Source organism: Borostomias antarcticus, assembly GCF_949987555.1.
Source record: "Borostomias antarcticus genome assembly, chromosome: 14".
Classification (NCBI taxonomy): Eukaryota; Metazoa; Chordata; class Actinopteri; order Stomiiformes; family Stomiidae; genus Borostomias; species Borostomias antarcticus.
This window is the reverse complement of record NC_140247.1, coordinates 13,469,421-13,490,374: the sequence shown is the minus strand read 5'-3', so window position 1 is coordinate 13,490,374 and position 20,954 is coordinate 13,469,421. Positions and strand designations below refer to the sequence as shown.

Sequence of the window (20,954 nt, the reverse complement as noted above, 5' to 3'; positions counted from 1 at the left end):
GATGTTCAGACCAGTAACTCACCAGAGACAGCCAGACAGGCAGGCAGTACAGACAGACAGACAGACAGGCAGGCAGACAGGCAAATCCTGGCATTCTCAATGGAGAAAGTGTCCTAACGTTAAGTGTAGAGCCGCACTGCTAATCACACACACACACAGCGTGCACACACATGCACACACACATGCACACACACACGCACACAGGCTAATGGACCCTCCTTGGGTGACCTCTCATGACCAACACACAGTCACTCATTAACCAATCAGAGATTCCCATTCAAGAAGCACCCAATATGAACATGCTGCATGTGTTACTCATTGAGTGTGTGAGTGTGTGTGTGTGTGTGTGTTGCAACTGCTGCATGCTGGCCTCAGTGACAGATTCACACAAAGACAGTTGAGCGTGACCGTCAGATTAACCCCGCAGTCAGGCCAGCTATCAGACCCCCCCCCCACCCACCCCGCAGTCAGGCCAGCTCTCAGACCCCCCCACCCACCCACCTGGCCCGGTCAGACTGCTGTAGTATCCAGAATGACCGACCGTCTTGTGCAACGCATCGACGTCATGCCTCTCTGTGCTGAGGTTGCACTTTTTATAGTAGCTGCTAGTTTCGGTCTCATGTTGGCTTACTTACCCCGTGTGTCTCTCGCGGTACAGAGGAGGAGGTTTGAATGACCACCAGAGATGTAGAGCGCGCTCTCTAGCCGGTACAGTATTCTGTTGATCGGTGTAGCGTGCTGGTGGTCCCGTAGCCCCGGTGTCCAACGGTGTCTCCTGTTCCGATGATGAACAAGTTCCACGAATCTACAGAGCGAATCAACTAGGCCAGAATGCTCTAGACTGTAGGGGCTACACTGACGGTCTGGGATTCTGACTACTGGTATTCTGACTAGGGTAGCTGTCAGCTGTCTGTCTGGTCAGGGTTAGTGTAGCTGTTGTCTGTCTGTCTGATCTGATCAGATCAGGTGAGTCTGTCTGTGTGCGTGTGTTGCAGAACCTTCTCTGTTCTGGCCTGGGAAACTTGAACAAGCCGGTTTTACACTGTAGCCCCGCCCCCTACTGCAACTTCTTGGCTGCTGATTAGACAGCGCATAAGTAGGCGAACAAGGTTGATTACAAAGTAGCCAACAACTACAAATTTGTGAATAAATTATTTTCCACAATATAGTGAAAAATCCTATCTATGATATAAATCATCAGGAAAATGAGACCAGGCACTGTCTGTCCGAGCTGCGCATGCCCCTGTCTGGGCTGAAGCATAAGATGCTTTGAAACAGGACAGAAAGGCTTCATGCAGTTGGATATTTCTGACTGTCTTGGATATTTCTGTCATTCTACTGCTTTCTCACATGTAATGAGAATAATCACACAGAAGATGAAAGAACACAGACTATCTAGAGTCTGTGTCCGGTTCTCTAGGAGAGCATGGGATTTGGATTTGGGTCACTAGGGCAACCGTTTTGAAGTTCCTGTTTTGAAAATGAACATTCCACAGCATCACCATGGAGACCCTGGACCGTGCTGTCCTGCTGACTAAGATTAGTTTAGTGTTGATGACATATGGATGGGCGTAATGTCTTCACAGCTAAGTACCGGTTCCTGGAAGTCTCTCTCTGCACTCGTTTTTCAGTTTTAAACTATTCAAAATAACAAATCAAGGAAATCACCGCAGAGAATGAAACATGGTAGCGGAGAATCCCCGTCTCTCTGACCAGCTGAGTCCATCCTTGTTCACGGATCTGACTGGTTCAGACTCGCCGCATTCTCACGCTCCGCTCGTCTCCGGGGGAAGCGACACCACGCCGGCGCCCTCTGGTGGTGATGTCAGGGACAACATGGTAGCGCAACAACCGTCCGGTACATGGTTATAATAGGGGTCCGATTTCTGAAGTGGGGGATCAAACAGCCTCTAAACGTGTGACGTTGTGGAGTGACACTTGTATAACAAGGTCCATCCCTCCATAACCAGTCACACTCAGAACCTGCCTGATCCCAAGATCAGAATATGAACATCCTACAGTAGTTGTCTGTGGAATATGGATCACATGTCCTGTGTAGAACAGAGACCAGCATAAGTTAATATGGACAATGTTATTGTGGATGAGCCCAGGCTTACAGAGTGCTCGTACATCAGAACAAACCAGACAAAATCACAGGTAGCAGTTTAGAAAGCCTCTTTATTGCAATAATACCAACAATTCACTACTCTTCTCTCCAAATAATGTTTCCAGAGGTGCAGAGAAAATGAACAGTACAAAATTAAAGATTTTTTTTCGTCTTTTTTTTTGTTGCTTCTAAGTGCGCGAGAGAGATAGAGAGAGATATCCTTTATCGTCATTAAAACATTCCTCTCACTTCCCAGCAGTGTGAGCCAAAAAGCCACCCATGAGCACAGGCTGCCAAGGGCAAAGGTCAACGCCATCTCTCTCCTACGAACACACTCGTCCCCTCAAGAGAGATGGGGGGTGTTCCATACCTGGCCAGGCATATCGGTCTCTCCAGCTCCTCTCCCCCTCAGAGGACACCTCTTCAGGAGGAGCTGTGGAGGGTCTCTAGTCGTGGTCTCTAGTCGTGGTCTCTCTCTAGGCATGGTTTCTATGTGTGTTGTCTAGATGTGGTCTCTAGATGTGGTCTGTAGTCACGGTCTCTCTAGGTGTGGTCTCTAGGCGTGGTCTCAAGGTCGTGACCCCCCTGCCCCAGGCTCACCGTGTCAGTTTACAGTGTGGTGAAACGAGCCCAGCACCTGTAGCTTTGCAGCAATAACATCCATAGTAGTAAATAAATGCTGATTAAAAACCAATACATGGATCAGGGCCTTATTGTGTGTTTGCATCGCATGTGTGTGTGTGTGTACACAACACAGTTCTCTCAGGCATGTCTTTCTTCATCTAGTTGAAGGTGGCCGTGTGTGTGTGTGTGTGCGCGCGCACGTTGTCTGTGTGACTCCATGTGTTTTTGCTGCAGTGGTTTCCTTTCTTAACATCTCAGTGCCACAATAATACACTTCAGAGCGTCACAAGTGCTCTCAACTTCAATACACCAGTGTCCAATTATGTGTTCTAGAAATCTGCTTCTAAATTAGAAGTGTGTTTTGTTAAACGTGTCATCTATCAAATGACTTGGCCAGAGGCACAGTGTGGTGTGTGGAGGACTAACTAAGTTAATAGGCCCCTATTAAGACGAGGAGAGCTAGAATACAAGTAGTACACCCATACTTCATTATAAAAACTTTTGAGTAAAATACAAATCTATAGATTGCGATATTACTTTGGTCCCCTTCGAGTGATCTTTCTTCATGTATTTATACTTCTTTCGTTCTTTTATTTATTTATTCTTTCTTCTCTACTTCCTTTCTTCCTTCAGTTAGAAAAATAGATCCCATATAGGGACTATCATCATTATTGGAATGTTTCCTTATAAAAATATCATCATGTTTCTTATTTTCCCAGAGAATGAAGAATGAAGCATGAGAAAAGAAATTTGGCCCAAAAGTATTGTATATATATATATATAAATGTGTGTGTATGTTTGTGTGTCAGCATGTTGATTGTCTGCATGTTTAAGTTGCACTGGCTTGTGTGTGTGTGTGTGTGTGTGTGTATTGTCAGTGTGACCATGAGACTGTAAAGCCCGTTCCCTGTCTGATACAGTATCATGATGTTTGTGTCCCTCTGGAAACGTACAGTATCTGTGTGCGTGTGTGTCTTCATGTGTGTTCATGATGCAGTTTCATCTCAAGCCAGTAGAGGGGGTTATGGCGGATCACTCAGGCTTGGGCTCTGGAGTATCGCTCTTGGTCTCGCTCTCCTCGTCGCTCTCGATGCCGGCGCGACTCACGATACGACGCATGGTGAAGGGCAGGTCCCCACGCCTGAAACACACACACAGACACACACGTTACAACACCACACATCACAACAACCACACATCACAACACAGCGACCACACATCACAACACACATCACAACACAGCAACCACACATCACAACACAGCAACCACACATCACAACACAGCGACCACACATCACAACACACATCACAACACAGCGACCACACATCACAACACAGCGACCACACATCACAACACAGCAACCACACATCACAACACAGCGACCACACATCACAACACAGCGACCACACATCACAACACACATCACAGCGACCACACATCACAACACACATCACAACACAGCAACCACACATCACAACACAGCGACCACACATCACAACACAGCGACCACACATCACAACACACATCACAGCGACCACACATCACAACACAGCAACCACACATCACAACACAGCGACCACACATCACAACACACATCACAACACAGACCAGAACACATGAACCGCACATCAGACCAGGAGAGCAGAGAAGAGGAGGAGAGGGACAGTAGATACAGTAGAGGCCAGTAACAGCCGAGTACCTCAGCTTGCTCTTCAGGGTGCTGACTTCGCGGTTCATGGCGTCGGCGGACTCGGTGGCGTCCTCCAGCTCGCGCTGCAGCTTCCTGCGGTTGGCGTTGGCTCTCTGCGCCTCCTCCTCCGCCTCCTCCAGCTGACGCTTCAGCTGCTTCATACGGGAGTTCAGCTTGTCTGCCTGCACACAGAGCACCGGCGTTACACACACATACCAGCATTACACACACAAGAGCACCGGCGTTACACACACATACCAGCATTACACACACAGAGCACCGGCGTTACACACACATACCAGCATTACACACACAGAGCACCAGCGTTACACACACATACCAGCATTACACACACAGAGCACCGGCGTTAAACACACATACCAGCATTACACACACAGAGCACCAGCGTTACACACACAGAGCACCAGCGTTACACACACATACCAGCATTACACACACATACCAGCATTACACACACAGAGCACCGGCGTTACACACAGAGCACCAGCGTTACACACACATACCAGCATTACACACACAGAGCACCAGCATTACACACAGAGCACCAGCATTACACACACAGAGCACCAGCATTACACAGAGCACCAGCATTACACACAGAGCACCAGCATTACACACAAATATTTACAAAGTAAATATATTTTAGTATAGTGACCTGGTCCTTGGTTTGCTCAGTGGTAGTATAGTATATAGTATAGTAGTAGTATAGTGACCTGGTCCTTGTATTGCTTAGTGGTAGAATAGTATATAATAGTGTAGTATATAGTATAGTAGTATAGTGACCTGGTCCTTGTATTGCTTAGTGGTAGTATAGTATATAATAGTGTAGTATATAGTATAGTAGTATAGTGACCTGGTCCTTGTATTGCTTAGTGGTAGTATAGTATATAATAGTGTAGTATATAGTATAGTAGTATAGTGACCTGGTCCTTGTACTGCTCGGTGTTGCGTCTCTCGTCGTCCACCTGCAGGATCACCTCCTTCAGCTTCTTCTCTGTACGTCTCACCAGCTTGGAGGCCTGCTGCCTCTCCCTGACACACGCACGCACACGCACGCACATACACGCACACGCAAACACACACACACACAAACAAGCGTCAGACTGGGCCACTCCACCAGTCATAGTCTGGTAATATGAAAGAGGAAGGTGGGCTTGTGCCTCTAGACATCCAGACCCTCACCCGGTCACCTGGTATTCACCCCGTCACCTGGTATTCAGCCCCTCACTCTCTCACCTGGTCTCCATATCCAGCTGCTCCTCTAGCTGGGCGATCTTGGCCTCCAGGGCAGCGATAGAGGCCTTGTACTTGCTCTTCACCGTGCCCTCCAGCTCCTGCAGCTTCAGCTTCAGCTCCTTGTTCTGACGCTCCAGCTGAGAGCGCGCCCCCTCCAGGCGCTGGGAGGTACTGCGCTCAGCCGTCAGCTCCACATTCATTTGGTCAGTCTGGGGGAAGAGAGAGAAAGAAACTCAGTTTCTACGTTCATAAACATCTGTTCATTCTCTTCTGTCTTTTCCCCATCTTGCTGAAGGTATATTTCAGAAAACTATATATACTAAACTATATATATATATATACACATATATATAAAATCCTAAACTACGTTTATATGATACAAAACTATATGTACTGTATATTATACTATACTAAACAATATTATATGCTATACTACCACTGAGCAGTCTCCTGCTCCTCTGATTGGCTGTCCTACCTGCAGCATGGCTCTCTTCAGCCTATCATTGACCAGTTCAGTGTTGCACTGCTCCTCCTCCAGCTCCTCCTCCAGCTGAGCGATGCGCGCCTCCAGACGCCGTTTCTCCTCCGCTATCAGGGAGCTGGGGGAGGAGGGGGGAAGGAGAGGGGTGGAGGAGGGGGGGGGGGGGGGTCTGTCAGCTTTGCAGCAGATGAGCAGCAGTATGTTACTTTATACAGGAATGTGCAGATCGATATGAAGATATGATCGCAAGATGGAGACAGGAGATGGAGTGATGGAGAGATGTAGGAGGTAGAGGAGGTGATGGAGGTAGAGGAGCTGATGGAGTTATGATGGAGAAGGTGATGTGGGAGGTGTAGGAGGTGATAGTGATGATGGAGGAGGTAATGGAGGAGGAGGAGACCTACTTCTTGCTGGCCTGGTTGTTGATCTCGTCCTGCAGTTCGTCTCTCTCCTGCTGAGCCTGTCTCTTCACACGCTCCGCTGCTGCCAGCTCCTACAGGGGTCAGAGGTCAACACTCAGGCTGGATCAGAGGAGACCAGTTGGTATGAAACGAGAGAGAAGAGACAGAGGGAGGGACAGAAAGAGAATGACATGGAGGGAGATGGAGAGAGTGGGAGGGAGAAAGAGGGAGAGCAGAAGGAGATGAGTGAGAGGGAGAGCAGAGGGAGAGAGAGAGAAGGATTTGGAGACAGAGATGGAGAGACAGAGGAAGAGGGAGATGGAGAGAGTGGGAGGGAGAGAGAGAGGGAGAGAGAGAAGGATATGGAGACAGATGGAGAGACAGAGGAAGAGGGAGATGGAGAGAGTGGGAGGGAGAGAGAGAGGGAGAGAGAGAAGGATATGGAGACAGAGATGGAGCGAGACAGAGACAGATGTTGAGACGGGGAGAGAGTCTGACCTCCTGCAGCTGGATCATGTCAGCCTCCATGCTCTTCATCTTCTTCTCGTTCTCCTTGGCCTGGGCCAGGATCTCCTCCCTGGACTGACGGGTGTCCTCCAGCTCCCTGAGCAGCTCCTTCATCTGGGCCTGGAGGAGGAAGAGGAGTGAAGAGCAGTTGAATCCAACGCAGTAACCGACTTCAAATAGTACTTAGGTAACCCGAGTTGGGCCACAACACACACGCGCACACACACACGTACACACACACGCTCGCAATCTTCTGTACCTGGAGCTTCTTGAGCTGTTTGAGGGCCTCGTCCCGGTTCTTGTTGGCCATGTCGATGGCGGCCTCCAGCTCCTTCAGGTCCAGCTCCAGCTTCTTACGCGCTGCCACGGCGACGGACCTCTGCTTCCTCTCATCCTCCAGCTCCATCTCCATCTCACGCACCTGGAGAGCACGCACACACACACACACACACCACACACAAGGAGATGATACAGAATGTCTTTGGAGGTGCGAGACACCATACTTGGACTCTGGTGTGATATAAAGACAAGGGCCCAGAAAGCATGTTGTCCCCCAACAGCGATGCTTGGCCCTTGAGTAGCAGTGAAGCAGAGGAACCAGTCTCTCCTCTGGATGTTCAGATCAACCCACCATTCACACCTACAATAAACCGCCCCTACCTACAACAGCTGTAAAGACTTATTTTGTGTGAAATGGGTAAGAGTTCTTGGTGCAAACGCTGATTGCTGTGTCTAGGGGGGCGCAGATCTATTGGCAGATGTTCGGTAAAAATATGAGCTCGGGGAATTCCGATAATGCTTTCTAGTCGCCGATCGGTGACGGCCAAGTCATTGTGAAATGAGCGTTAATCTAAACAGCGTGAGCCAGTTCATTGTCGCATGAGTGTTCACCTAAAACACGTCCCCGCTGTGGAACTACTACAATGTGTGTGAGACGGATGGAACACATGCCATAAGCAATGTATGCCAGGACAAAATAACACGCAAAACACGCACAGTCTCTCCCACACACTCCCTCTCTCTCATCCTGTGCCCAGAGCGTGTGTGTGTGTGTTTGTGTGTAGCTCTGTTCTCTCGCATGCAAGCTGAGGCAGGACACAACATATTGCAAACGCTCTGAAAGGTAGTGTGTAGTTAATAAAAAATAGATGCTGGACTGAGGAAAATGTGTTCCCAGATGGGGATTTCAATTCAAGTGCATTAGGTTGCAGCACGCTATGTAGTGTGCGTTCGTTGGAGTCACTGGAAAGTAACTCACTTCTCTGACTCAGGATAGTGTCGAATGTGGTCACTACTCTGGTCATTTCGTTAAATCATGTTGTGCGACCTAGAACGCACGCACATGGTTTTGTTTACATAATGATCAAGTAAATATTGAGGTAGAAAAACATAAAATGTGGATGGGAGGCCTACTTTGGACTCAATTTGATGGATGAAATGTATTTAAATGGAAACTGTACTGCTATCAGCTGCTATAACAACAAAAGAAGATCGGTATCGACGGTGTATTGGCAGATATGACTCAGACAGACGGTAATCGGTATCGGCCACAAAAAACATCATCGGGGCATCGTGTGTTGAGAATCACATCCGTTCAACGGCAGGACTCGGGGACTCTGGTGACGTCACCAGGATGTTGGTAGGAATCAAAGGGGTCAAGGACACAGTCGCCTCTGTGCCTTGGGGGTCATTCACCTGGGGGTCATTCACCTGACCGTGGAGGGGGGACGCACAACTGTGTGACTGGTGACTGACTGTTATGGTTGGACATGTAGTACGACCTAACACGAACTACCTAAACAAGAGTCATCTGATCCATGTTGTGAAAAGGAACATCGATCAGATGTGCAATGGCTTGGGTTAGGTACAATGCACCCAACCTCGATAATAACCTATGAGAATCCTAATATGTAGGAGGAGGACTAAACTCCTCCCCCTGCGATTTCATCATGTGGGGGAATAAGAACTAGCGTGTGTTTTAACTACCTGCTTACTGGCTGAGCTCATCCGTCTTCGCCATGGAGAACTCAGAGGCACAAGACTTGAAACTAAGATGATAAATGATTGGTTCGTACTGTACTTGTCGATGTCCATAGGTATTTTAATTGTATTCTGACGCTTTAAATGCATTTCTTTTATGTTTCCTTGTTGTTTGTGTCTGTAACTTTTTATGCTGACATTTTGGCCAGGGGGGTGTTCCACAAACCTGCTTAACTAAGCCTGACTTCTGTACAAAGTAAAACCCGGAAAGCAGTTTTTTACTCCAGAAGAGTTTCCAGGTTTTACTCGTTGCAGCAGTCAGGCTCACTCAGCCAGCTTTGTGGACCCCCCAGGTCTCCTGTGTAAAATAGATTATTGATCCCAATGGGACTAACCTGGTAAAATAGGTTAAATAAAATAAATAAAACAAGGACACTTCCTGTTGTCCTAGTATGTGAGTGTGTGTGTGTGTATCTGTGTGTCTATGTGTCTGTATGTGTGTGTGTCTGTATGTGTGTGTCTGTATGTGTGTGTGTGTGTGTCTGTGTGTGTCTGTCTGTATGTGTGTGTGTGTCTGTATGTGTGTGTCTATGTTTGTGTGTCTGTATGTGTGTGTGTGCGCGTGCGTGCATGTGTGTACATGTGCTAGGATGTGCTCCCTGGCTGCATCTGTCTGGGTCAGTGCTACATGAACCCTTCGTACCTGTTTGACCAGCTGCCTCTTCTTCTCCTCTCCCATCTCGTCGCGTCCGGCCAGGTCGCGGTCGTACTGGGCCTTCATGGCCTGCATGTTGACCTCCAGGCGCAGCTTGGCGTCCTCGGTGGCCTGCAGCTCGTCCTCCAGCTCCTCCAGCTGCACGCGCATCTCCTCCAGCTGCTGCTCCATCCCACGCTTCGACTTCTCCAGCTCATGGACCTGGGAGAGGGGAGGGACCGTTACACACACACACACCAGATACAGGAAGACTCTCACACACACACACACACACCAGATACAGGAAGACTCTCTCACACACACACACACACACACACACCAGATACAAGAAGACTCTCACACTCACACACACCAGATACAGGAAGACTCTCTCACACACACCAGATACAGGAAGACTCGCACGCACACGAATGCACACCCATACAGCAGATAGATACAGGAAGACTTTCTCTCTCTCACACACACACACACACGACGACCCTCACACACACACACGCTCTCTCTCTCTCTGTCCTGCAGACTCACGCTCTTGCCCACGTCGTCCTTGGAGGAGACCAAGTCCTCCATCTCGGCGCGGAGCAGCTTGTTGGCGCGGTCCAGCTCGTCCTTCACATCCAGCAGGGCCTCCAGCTCGCGGGTCAGCGCCAGGGCGCGCGTCTCCTTCTCCCGGGCCTCCGCCTCGGCACGGTCACGCTCCTCAGCGTAGCGGCACGACACCTGCTTCTCCTCCGCCAGCATCTGGAGACAGGAGGAGAGGGAGGGGAGGAGAGGGAGAGGAGGAAGGAGAGGAGAGAGAGGAGGAGAGGGAGGGGAGGAGAGGAGAGGGGGGAGAGAGGGAGAGGAGGAGTAGGAGAGAGAGGAAGAGGAGGAGAGGGAGAGGAGTAGGAGAGAGAGGGAGAGTGGGGAGGAGCGGAGGCCAGAGGGGGGGAGGAGTGAAAGGAAGAGTGGGGAAGGAAAAGAGAGAGGGAGGAGGGAGAGGATTCTGTTAGTTTTATAAAGACATGACTTGGTCTAGAATGCTGCCTGGATTATTCTGGATTGACCAATCAAATGCACTCATGTCTGACTGGGATTCAATCAGAAACAGTCTCCATTCGAACCCTCCTACCTGGTCAAAGGGCTGCCTCATCTCCAGGTCAGACCCCACCAGGAAACCCCCCCAGAATCTCTCTCTTAGAGACGTAACCCCACCAGTAACCCCCAACTCCATCTCTCTCTCTCTCCATTCCTACCTGGTCGAACTTCTTCTGCTTCTTCTCCAGGTTGGAGACGATCTGACGGAGGTGGTCCTGGTCCACTAGCAGGTCGTCCAGCTCCTGCTGGAGGCGGGTCTTGGTCTTGTCCAGCTTCTCGAAGGCTGAGTTCTTCTCCTCCAGGCGCTGGGACACGCCCTCCAGGTCCCGCTGCACGCGCTTCTTGCCCTCCTCGGCGCTCTCCAGGGAGCACGCCTCCTGCTCCATCCGCTTCTTCATGTCCGTCAGCTATTGGACGAGAGCGCCTGTCACTCACAGCTTGCCGGCGCGCTGGGCGGACGGGATGTAGACTAATGGTGCGTCTGTGTTAACCACACAGTGGGGACGTGCGTGTGTGTGTGTGTGTACCTGAGCCTGCACAGTGAGCAGCTGCTTCTCCACGTTCCTCTTGGCCTCCTCCTCCTCCTCCAGCTGCTCTCTCAGGCCGTTCTGCTCCTCCTCCAGCTGCCGGAGGCGCGTCCCCAGGGACAGCTTCTGACGGGTCTCCTCCCCCAGCAGCTCCTGCAGGAGGGAGACGTGGTTATAGACTGTCTAGTTTACTCAGGATATAGACGTGGTTATAGACTGACTAGTGGACTCAGGATATAGACGTGGTTATAGACTGTCTAGTGTACTCAGGATATAGACGGGGTTATAGACTGTCTAGTGTACTCAGGAGGGAGACGTGGTTATAGACTGACTAGTGGACTCAGGAGGAAGGGTTATCATATATATATGATTATAGACTTGGTTTTAGACTGTGTATACGTATGATTATAGACTTGGTTATAGACTGTGTATAGGTATATGATTATAGACTTGGTTATAGACTGTGTATAGGTATATGATTATAGACTTGGTTATAGACTGTGTACCTGAACATCCTGCAGCGTAGACTCGACAGAGGAGCAGTCCTTGGTCGCCTTGATGGACTTCCCCTCCACATCGCTCAGCAGGCTATTCACGTTGTCCAGCTCAGCCTATCACAACACACCGCCACCGGGACACGTCAGCAACAACAACCAATCGCAGCTCTACCTCTGTTCAACGTCGCATAGAGGCACATAGTCCCTGACTACAGCCAGCGAGAGGGGAAGGCTAATGTCAATGTCATTTTATTTATATAGCATATACATGCTATATACAACATAAAAGGTCAAGAATAACAACATAAATCATATTAACACAGTGAGATCAGGTATAAAAGAAACAATAAAAGTAGAATAATTAAAAATGAAAAGAGTGTAAAATTGAATTAAAACGATAATAATTAAAACTATAAAAATAATTAAAACAATAATAATAATAATAAATATAAAAACAGAATACAAATTAAGAATACTAAAATATTAAAACAAGCTATGTGGTAGCACAGTTAAACAACACTGTTTCTCCCCTCTCAGTCCCAGCGTGGGTTTTTGATCAGATCAGACTGATTGATTGATTACCTGCATCTTGGTGACCCTCTCGGCCAGCTCGGCCCGCTGCCTCTCGCTCTCCCCGTGTTTGAGCTGCAGCTCCTGGACCTGCGTCTCCGCCTTCTTGCGGCGCTGCTCTGACTCGCCCTTCCCCTGCATGAGCGTCTGCAGCTCGATGGCCAGCTCGTTACGCTCGCTCTCCAGAGCCTGTTTGCTCTTCTCCACCGACACCTTGTTCTGCGGGGGGGGCAACACACACACACAGGAGTCAGATGAGGTGTGTGTGTGTGTGAGAGTGAGACAGAGACAGAGAGACAGAGACAGACAGAGAGAGGGAGAGGGAGAGCTTGAGTCTGCCTTTATCTGCCCTGTGTGTGTGTGTGTGTGTGTGTGTGTGTGTGTGTGTTTACCCTCTTGGACTGCTCCAGTTGCTCGTTCAGCTCGTCGAAGGCCTGGCTGTGCTTCTGTCTCATCTCCAACACCTGCATCTCGTGGGTGCGGGCCTCGTCGTCCAGGGTCTTCTTCAGCTGGGTGACCTCCGTCTCACGCTTCGTCCTGGAGGTCAGGCAGGGAACAACCATATCAACAGACAATCCTGAGTGAGTGACTGAGTGAGTGAATGAGTGAGTGAGTGAGAGAGAATGAGTGTGTGTGTGTGTGTGTGTGTACCTGAGCTCCTGCTGGGCAGCGGTAGAGTCCAGTGTGTGTGTGTGTGTGCGTGTGTGTGTGTGTGTGTACCCGAGTTCCTGCTGGGCAGCGGTAGAGTCCAGTGTGTGTGTGTGTGTGTGTGTACCTGAGTTCCTGCTGGGCAGCGGTAGAGTCCAGTGTGTGTGTGTGTACCTGAGTTCCTGCTGGGCAGCGGTAGAGTCCAGTGTGTCCTCCAGCTCTGTCTTCAGGGCCTCTAGCTCCTCCCCCAGGTCGCGGCGGTGCTTCTCAGCCTTGGTGCGGGCGGCGCGCTCCAGCTCCAGGTCCTCCTGCAGCTCGGACAGCTGCGCCTCCAGCTCCCGGATCTTCTTCTGGGCCAGGTTCTTCTGGGCGGCCTCCTCCTCCATCCTGCGAGAGAGAGAGACGTTAGACATCCAAAGATCCTCTATCTCTCTCCCTCTCTCACTCTCTCCCCCTCCTTCCCTCTCCCCATCTCTCCCTCTCTCTCCTCCCCATCTCTCTCCCTCCCTCTCCCCCCCCATCTCTGTCCCTCCCTCTCCCCCCCCATCTCTCTCCCTCCCTCCCCCCATCTCCCCCTCCTTCCCTCTCCCCATCTCTCCCTCCCTCTCCTCCCCATCTCTCTCCCTCCCTCTCCCCATCTCTCCCTCCCTCTCCTCCCCATCTCTCTCCCTCCCTCTCCCCCCCCATCTCTCTCTCCCTCCCTCCCTCTCGCTCACACACACACACCTGGCGAGGGCGGCCTGGAGCTCCTCCTCCTTCTTGGCGAGCTGTGCGCGGAGCTCTGCGATCTGTGCGTGCAGCTCAGCGATCTGGTCTGTCAGCTCCGTGGAGTCGCCCTCCAGCTTGCGCCGGTTCTTCTCCAGCTCCTGACGCTGCTTCTCCTCACGCCGCAGACGGTCTGGGGGGGCGGGGTTACAGAGGAAGGGGGGCGGGGTTAGAGAGGAGGGGGGCGGGGTTAGAGAGGAGGTCTGTAAATGGCATGTGATCGATGATCTGCGAACTGAGTATGTGTGTAGGTTATGAGCGTGGAGGTACAAGTGTGTGTGTTTGTGTGTGTGTGTAGGTACAGTATGAGCATGTGTGTAGGTATGAGCATGTGTGTGCGCGCGTGTGTAGGTATAGGAGTGTGTGTGTGTGTGTGTGTAGGGTGTGTGTGTGTGTGTGTGTGTGTGTGTAGGGTGTGTGATTGTGTGTGTGTGTAGGTGTGTGTGTCCTACCCTCCAGGTCTGTGATCATGGCCTCATGCTTGTTCTTGAGCTTCTGCAGACTCTTGCTCTTCTCCTCCTCCTCTGCCAGGTTGGTGGTGAACTCAGAGATCCTCTCATCCATCAGCTTCTTCTCCTGGGGACCACACATCGCCACGGTTACAGCATCAGCACCACAACCAGGACACATCCCGGGCTAGGACTAGCTTCAGCATTATTAAGGTTAGGACGCCCTGGGTTAGGACAAGCTTCAGCATTATTAAGGTTAGGACACCCTGGGTTAGGACTAGCTTCAGAATTATTAAGGTTAGGACATCATCCTGGGTTAGGACTAGCTTCAGCATTACAAGGTTAGGACATCACCCTGGGCTAGGACTAGCTTCAGCATTACAAGGTTAGGAAATCACCCTGGGTTAGGACTAGCTTCAGGATTATTAAGGTTAGGACACCCTGGGTTAGGACTAGCTTCAGGATTATTAAGGTTAGGAAATCACCCTGGGTTAGGACTAGCTTCAGGATTACAAGGTTAGGACAACATGACCACAAGGCTGATGTTCAGACCAGCAGACGACTGCCGAATCAATCAAACGTGTGGAACTCTCCACCTATGACAACAACACTCAATATTTTAGCTAGAAAGATAACAGTAGCTAACTGACCATGAGTAGTTTGTTAGCTACAGTAGGAGATGCACCCCTCACCTGCCTCAGGCCAGCAGTTGGTTGTCCTGGTCACCCAATGTCCTCCCATCCTCCCCTCCCACTTCATATCTCTCCTTCCCTCCCTCCTCCCCATCTCTCCATCACTCCCTCCCTTCATATCTCTCCATCCCTCTCTCATCACTCCCTCCCTTCATATCTCTCCTTCCCTCCCTCCCTCTCTCTCTCATCCTCCCTCCCTCCCCATCCTCCCTCCCTGCGTACCTTCATCAGTTTGTTGTTCTGGTCGTCCAGCACCATCACATCGTCCTCCACCTTCTTCAGCTTGGCCTCCATGGTGACCTTCTCCAGCTGCAGCCTCTGACGAGCTGCCTCTTCCTCATCCAGCTGCTGCTCCAGGTCCTGCACACACACACGCGCACGCACACACAGTTAGAAAGGTGTCGTGTCTGCCTGTGTGTGTGTTCCAGGAGCTTTCTTGACCGTCTCGTTGAGCGGGGTCAGGGAACAATTTCTATAGTTCTCCTTTGGCCTAAATGGGTGAACTGTTTTGCTTCCCTCTGGAAAATGTATGGATAGGATCCATGTCCATTCCTGCCTGTGTGTGTGTGTGTTGCGTGTGCACTCACGGTGATGTTCTGCTGCATCTTCCTCTTCTCGGTCTGCAGCTGCGTGGCACGCTCCTCCTCCTCCTCCACGCGCGCCTCCAGGTCATGGAGGATCTCCTCCAGCTCCTGCTTCTTGGAGGAGAGCCGCGCGCGCATCTCCTCCGCCTCGGCGCACAGCTCTGTCTCCGCCTGAAGCTGCTCCTGCAGGGCCAGCTTCTCCGCATTCAGCTGGGAGGAGGGAGAGAGAGAGGGAGAGAGAGAGAGAGAGAGAGAGAGAGTAAGAGAGAGGAAGAGAGAGAGAGAGAGAGGGAGAGAGTAAGAGAGAGGAAGAAAGAGGAAGAGAGAGGAAGAGGGAGGAAGAGAAAGTGTGTGTGTGTGTGAGAGAGAGAGGGTGAGAAAGTGTGTGTGTGTGAGAGAGAGAAAGAGAAATAGAGAGAGGGAGAGAAAGTGTGTGTGTGAGAAAGAGAGAGAGGAAGAGATAAAGAGAGTAAGAGTGAGAGAGAGAGGGAGAGAGAGAGAGAGAGAGGAAGAGAGAGAGAGAGAGAGGGGGAAGAGAGAGGGAGAGAGAGAGAGAGAGAGAGAGAGAGAGAGGAAAAGAGAGAGGGGGGGGGGGAGAGAGAGAATGGAAAATGTTTTTGAATGTTCAGCCCCTTGCAAGGATTGTCTGCTCTGGTGTTCTGTAGTTATCTGGTAGTCTCTCTGTGTGGGTGCTTCCTGGTTGGTTACCTGGGAGGTATTTCACAAAGCTGGCTGAGTGAGCCTGACTTTTGAAATGAGAAACTCTTCAAATCTGGAACATGGACTGAAGTAAAAAAACAGCTTTCTGGGTTTTACTTTGTGCAGAAGTCAGGCTTAGTTAACCAGGTTTGTGAAACAGCCCCCTGCTGGTGTTTGTGTGTGTGTGTGTGTGTGTGTGCGTGGTTACCTGCTGCTGTTTGACCTCCATCTCCTGCAGCTGCTCCTCGGCGTGTTGCTGCTTCTCCTTCACCTTCACCAGCTCATCGTCCTTCGCCTGCATCTCCTCCTCCTGCCTGCTCACCTGCAGCAGGGGCTTCACCTGGACACACACACACACACACACACACACACACACGGTCAGCCCAACTCTGACCCTCGGCCTGCACCTCTTCCACAGCAGGGTGAGCAGAATGGGTCGAACATTTGTTTGTCAAAGCGAGAGAGTGTGTGTGTGTGTATGTATGTGTGTGTGTGTGTGTGTGTGTGTGTGTGCGCGTGCGTGTGTGCGCGTGTACCTTGGTGAAGAGTCTCCACCACTGCCAGTTTCTCAGTTTGAGGTAGGCAGCACAGTTCCTCTGTATCACCTTCATGGCCGTCAGCTGCTGCTGCCTCTTGGCGAACGCCCTGCAAGAAAACAACACTTAGCCAACAACAACAACAACCACCACGACCCTGACCCTAGCAGTCCATCTGAGCTGGGGACAGTACTATGACCCTGACCCTAGCAGTCCATCTGAGCTGGGGACAGTACTATGACCCTGACCCTAGCAGTCCATCTGAGCTGGGGACAGTACTATGACCTTGACCCTAGCAGTCCATCCGAGCTGGGGACAGTTATATGACCCTGACCCTAGCGGTCCATCCCAGCTGGGGACAGTACTATGACCCTGACCCTAGCGGTCCATCCCAGCTGGGGACAGTACTATGACCCTGACCCTAGCGGTCCATCCCAGCTGGGGACAGTACTATGACCCTGACCCTAGCAGTCCATCTGAGCTGGGGACAGTACTATGACCTTGACCCTAGCAGTCCATCCGAGCTGGGGACAGTTATATGACCCTGACCCTAGCAGTCCATCTGAGCTGGGGACAGTACTATGACCCTGACCCTAGCGGTCCATCCCAGCTGGGGACAGTACTATGACCCTGACCCTAGCGGTCCATCCCAGCTGGGGACAGTACCACGCCTGTCTTACTTGCGGGCCACGTATCCTCGGCACCACGCCTGGAAGCTGATGATGACGTCTGTGATCTTCATGTCTCTCTCCTCCTCCAGGTGCGCCAGAACTCCGGCCCGGAAGAACACCTTGCTCTGCCCGATCCGGTACAGGTTAGGGTCCAGCTCCAGGGTCTTGATCTGTCACACACACACACACAGCACACACACACACGCACAGACGTTACACAGCGTCCACCTGACATCACTCATACTCTTGGCACTCTGTCCTCTGTCCAACTGGGGGTGCTCTACAGTTCTTCTGAGTGTTCTAGAACTGGGAGAAGTGTTCTACAGTTCTTCTGGATGTTCTAGAACTGGGGGAAGTGTTCTAGAATTCTTCTGAGGGGTCTGGAACTGAACATGATGTTCTAGAGGTCTCCTGAGTGCTCTAGAACTGATTGTAGTGTTCTGGTTGTTGTGGTGTGTATCTTTGGCTGCAACAAAATAATTTAATATATATCTATCAAGAGTTCTCCTGAGTGCTCTAGAGCTAAAGGTAGTGTTCTAGAGTTCTCCTGGGTGTTCTAGAGCTAAAGGTAGTGTTCTAGAGTTCTCCTGGGTGTTCTAGAAGCTCACCATGAGCACGCAGGCCTGCTTGCCGTCCATGAAACCTTTCGGGATGGAGTTGGGAGTCAGGATCTCATATCTGACAGAGACAAACAGGGGAGAGGTCAGGCTCACTGATGATCATAATCTGGTGAACAGGGTGTGTGTGTGTGTGTGTGTGTGTGTGTGTGTGTGTGTGAGCGTGTGTGCGCGTTAAACGGTACCTCTGTCTGAACTCCTGGAAGACGATGCGGTTGGGGAAGCCCTGTCTGCAGATGCGGATCCCCTCCAGAACTCCGTTACACCTCAGCTGGTCCAGGACCAGGTGGGGGTCCAGCTTACCAGCCTGGGGAGGGGCAGGGTGGGGGGTTAGAGAGGAACTGGGCTGCTGCTTTATATTCAGGATGTTGTGAGTGTGTGCTGGCGTAGAGAGAGGGGTAGGGTTAGTTGTGGATGAGGACCAGGTTATGGTTAGGGTTAGGTGCGGATGAGGACCAGGTTATGGTTAGGGTTAGGTGTGGATGAGGACCAGGTTATGGTTAGGATTAGGTATGGATGAGGACCAGGTTATGGTTGGGGTTAGGTGTGGATGAGGACCGGGTTAGATATGGATGAAATTTGGTTGAGGACTGGGTTAGGTGTGGACGCGCCGTGGATGAGGAGCAGGGGGCCGAGCCCTCACCTTCTTCTCGTGGTTGGGGATGATGCAGCGGACGAAGTTGGGGTTGGTGTTCCTGAGCGTGGCCATGAGCTTGGACAGCTGCTCCTTGTAGAGCTGCCCCACCGTGCGGAACATGCCCTTCCTGGTCTTGAAGGCGCCCGGCATCTCCGACATGCCCGCCACCTTGTCCAGCCCCACGATGCGGTCCACTGGGGGGGGGTAGAGAGGCCGGGGGTCAGTATCTGACCAGGACGGTGATCAGGCAAACTACACACGGTGAAACCAAACCCAACCAGGATGCTGATGGACAAGGAAACGACACCTTGACCTCTGACCTCCTCTCTGCTCTAGACTGGCAGACTGGAGGACAGGAGGGGAGACTGATGTTTACAACACTGGTGACACACACACACACACACACACACACACACACACACACACACACACACACACACACACACACCAAAGCAACACACTGGTGACACACCATAACACACTGGTGACACACACACACACCACAGCAATTCACTGGTGACACACACCATAGCAACACACTGGTGATGAATGCAAGAATGCAGGGAGGAGGGAGGAGAGGGGGACTCACAAAATGCCAGTGAAGTGTGGAGGTCAAAAATCGTAACGAGAAGAAACTCAATGCAGTGAGGGAGGTGTGTGTGTGTGTGTGTGTGAGAGCACGCGCGTGAGTGAGAGGTTTGTCTCTGTAAAGCCCACCCGCAAACCGCAGTCACAACGATGGCACAAGACGTCTCCCAGAGCTGTCGATTAGCCACACGTCACGCACTCTAGCGGACTTTAATGCCAACTGATCAGCATTATGACATCATATCTCGGCTGCCACCTTTCTTAAAAACGGAGCCGAATCGAATTCAATCCCGGGGCGACATTGTCGACTGCTGGTTGAACGTCGCCAGTGTGCGGGCTTCCATAGGACACCAGGGGAGCTATACTGTAGAACTGGAACGTTGGTTCATTTCGTGGCGTGGCGCTTTTGTCTGTGGATTGTGGGGGGGCTTAAGTGATCTGATCAATAGCACACTAGTGTGTTTCTTATCTAAATGTCACGTGTGTGTGTGTGTGTGTGTGTGTGTGAGACTGTGCTTGTGACCATGATGTAGTGTTGTGTAGGTGGTGGTGACAGAAGCAAACCCATGCAGTATATATACCCATCGCTGCAGTACCCATGACCAACACCAGGGAGCACTATTACACAGAGGGAGAGAGGAGAGGTCATGAGGAGCAGCTGGAAGCTGCTGGAGCAGTCTGACCTGGCTGGCTGGCTGGCTGGCTGACTGATTGGCTGGCTGGCTGGCTGACTGATTGGCTGGCTGACTAACTAGCTGGCTGATTGACTGCCTGGTTTACTGGCTGGCTGCTGAGCAGAACAACAAGAGGACAGACAGAATGGGTCCATAAACAGGAGCAGACAGAGAGAGAGAGAGAGAGAGAGAGAGAGAGACAGAGAGATGAGGGAGGAAGAGAGGATAAGAGAGAACACAGGATCACCAGACATGAGGAGAGACAGAGAGACCGAGAAAGAGATGAAATATGAGACAGGAGACAGGTCGGCGGCTCCTAACGAGTTCGACTCGGCAGTCCCACGTGATCACTTCCTGTGCGCTAGGCCCTGCATCGCTTCCTGTGATGACTCACCGTCCTTCCAGAGCTCAGAGACGAACTTGTCGGTGGACTGGTTGAGCAGCGAGGCCACGTTGTCGTTCAGGGGGTCCATGTTCTTCATCAGCCACTCGTCAGCCTTGTAGTCCACCTGGGGAGGAAGAGGAGAACGCTGCTGGGACTTGTGGGAGTTGGTGTCCTATCTAAATTAGGTCGGCGGGTGGGGGGGGGGGGGTTGTTGGGAGGGAGGACAGGGTGTGTGTGTGTACCTTGCCAGCGTAGTGCATGACGCAGAAGTCAGCCTCATCCTTCAGTTTCTTGGGCTTGTGGAACTTAGGGTGGGTGCCCTGCTCCTGCAGAACCTTCTCCACGAAGCTCTTGTCCGTGGCTTTGGGGAACCAGCACTCCTCATCCAGCAGGGCCAGGATGCCTGGGGGGCTGGCCTGTGGGGGGGGGGGGGGGTGGTCGTGTGAAGAGGAGAGAGAGGAGGAACGAGAGATGAAGACTTAACGGGAGAGAGAGAGAGACAGACAGACAGACAGACAGACAGACAGACAGACAGACAGACAGACAGACAGAGAGAGACAGACAGACAGACAGGACAG

At 51.3% G+C, this 20,954-nt stretch overlaps 2 protein-coding genes across 5 annotated transcripts in view; both read right to left on the bottom strand.

Annotated features, from left to right (window-relative positions):
* The window catches only part of LOC311317273 (mitochondrial glycine transporter A-like), a 4,969-nt gene extending 3,986 nt beyond the window's left edge, over positions 1 to 983 (bottom strand). For both annotated transcript variants that reach the window (XM_084448347.1, XM_084448348.1), the window contains exon 1: positions 636 to 983. The gene's annotated coding sequence lies outside the window, so the exon portion shown is untranslated. The remainder of the gene's footprint in view (positions 1 to 635) is intronic.
* Positions 984 to 2,171: 1,188 nt separating this feature from the next.
* The window catches only part of myh9b (myosin, heavy chain 9b, non-muscle), a 39,642-nt gene continuing 20,859 nt past the window's right edge, over positions 2,172 to 20,954 (bottom strand). For all 3 annotated transcript variants that reach the window (XM_084448820.1, XM_084448821.1, XM_084448822.1), the window contains 28 exons: positions 20,619 to 20,792; positions 20,386 to 20,500; positions 18,736 to 18,923; positions 18,278 to 18,399; positions 18,084 to 18,153; positions 17,485 to 17,645; positions 16,805 to 16,913; positions 16,477 to 16,608; positions 15,573 to 15,779; positions 15,208 to 15,345; positions 14,297 to 14,420; positions 13,806 to 13,977; positions 13,254 to 13,466; positions 12,824 to 12,968; positions 12,444 to 12,650; positions 11,871 to 11,975; positions 11,365 to 11,517; positions 10,996 to 11,244; positions 10,289 to 10,501; positions 9,752 to 9,964; positions 7,328 to 7,489; positions 7,060 to 7,188; positions 6,565 to 6,653; positions 6,155 to 6,278; positions 5,680 to 5,888; positions 5,367 to 5,475; positions 4,432 to 4,604; positions 2,172 to 3,872 (listed from right to left, as the gene is read on the bottom strand). In XM_084448820.1, the coding sequence (XP_084304946.1) occupies positions 3,764 to 3,872; positions 4,432 to 4,604; positions 5,367 to 5,475; positions 5,680 to 5,888; positions 6,155 to 6,278; positions 6,565 to 6,653; positions 7,060 to 7,188; positions 7,328 to 7,489; positions 9,752 to 9,964; positions 10,289 to 10,501; positions 10,996 to 11,244; positions 11,365 to 11,517; positions 11,871 to 11,975; positions 12,444 to 12,650; positions 12,824 to 12,968; positions 13,254 to 13,466; positions 13,806 to 13,977; positions 14,297 to 14,420; positions 15,208 to 15,345; positions 15,573 to 15,779; positions 16,477 to 16,608; positions 16,805 to 16,913; positions 17,485 to 17,645; positions 18,084 to 18,153; positions 18,278 to 18,399; positions 18,736 to 18,923; positions 20,386 to 20,500; positions 20,619 to 20,792 (4,314 nt within the window). In that variant the 3' untranslated portion in view covers positions 2,172 to 3,763. The remainder of the gene's footprint in view (positions 3,873 to 4,431; positions 4,605 to 5,366; positions 5,476 to 5,679; positions 5,889 to 6,154; positions 6,279 to 6,564; positions 6,654 to 7,059; positions 7,189 to 7,327; positions 7,490 to 9,751; positions 9,965 to 10,288; positions 10,502 to 10,995; positions 11,245 to 11,364; positions 11,518 to 11,870; positions 11,976 to 12,443; positions 12,651 to 12,823; positions 12,969 to 13,253; positions 13,467 to 13,805; positions 13,978 to 14,296; positions 14,421 to 15,207; positions 15,346 to 15,572; positions 15,780 to 16,476; positions 16,609 to 16,804; positions 16,914 to 17,484; positions 17,646 to 18,083; positions 18,154 to 18,277; positions 18,400 to 18,735; positions 18,924 to 20,385; positions 20,501 to 20,618; positions 20,793 to 20,954) is intronic.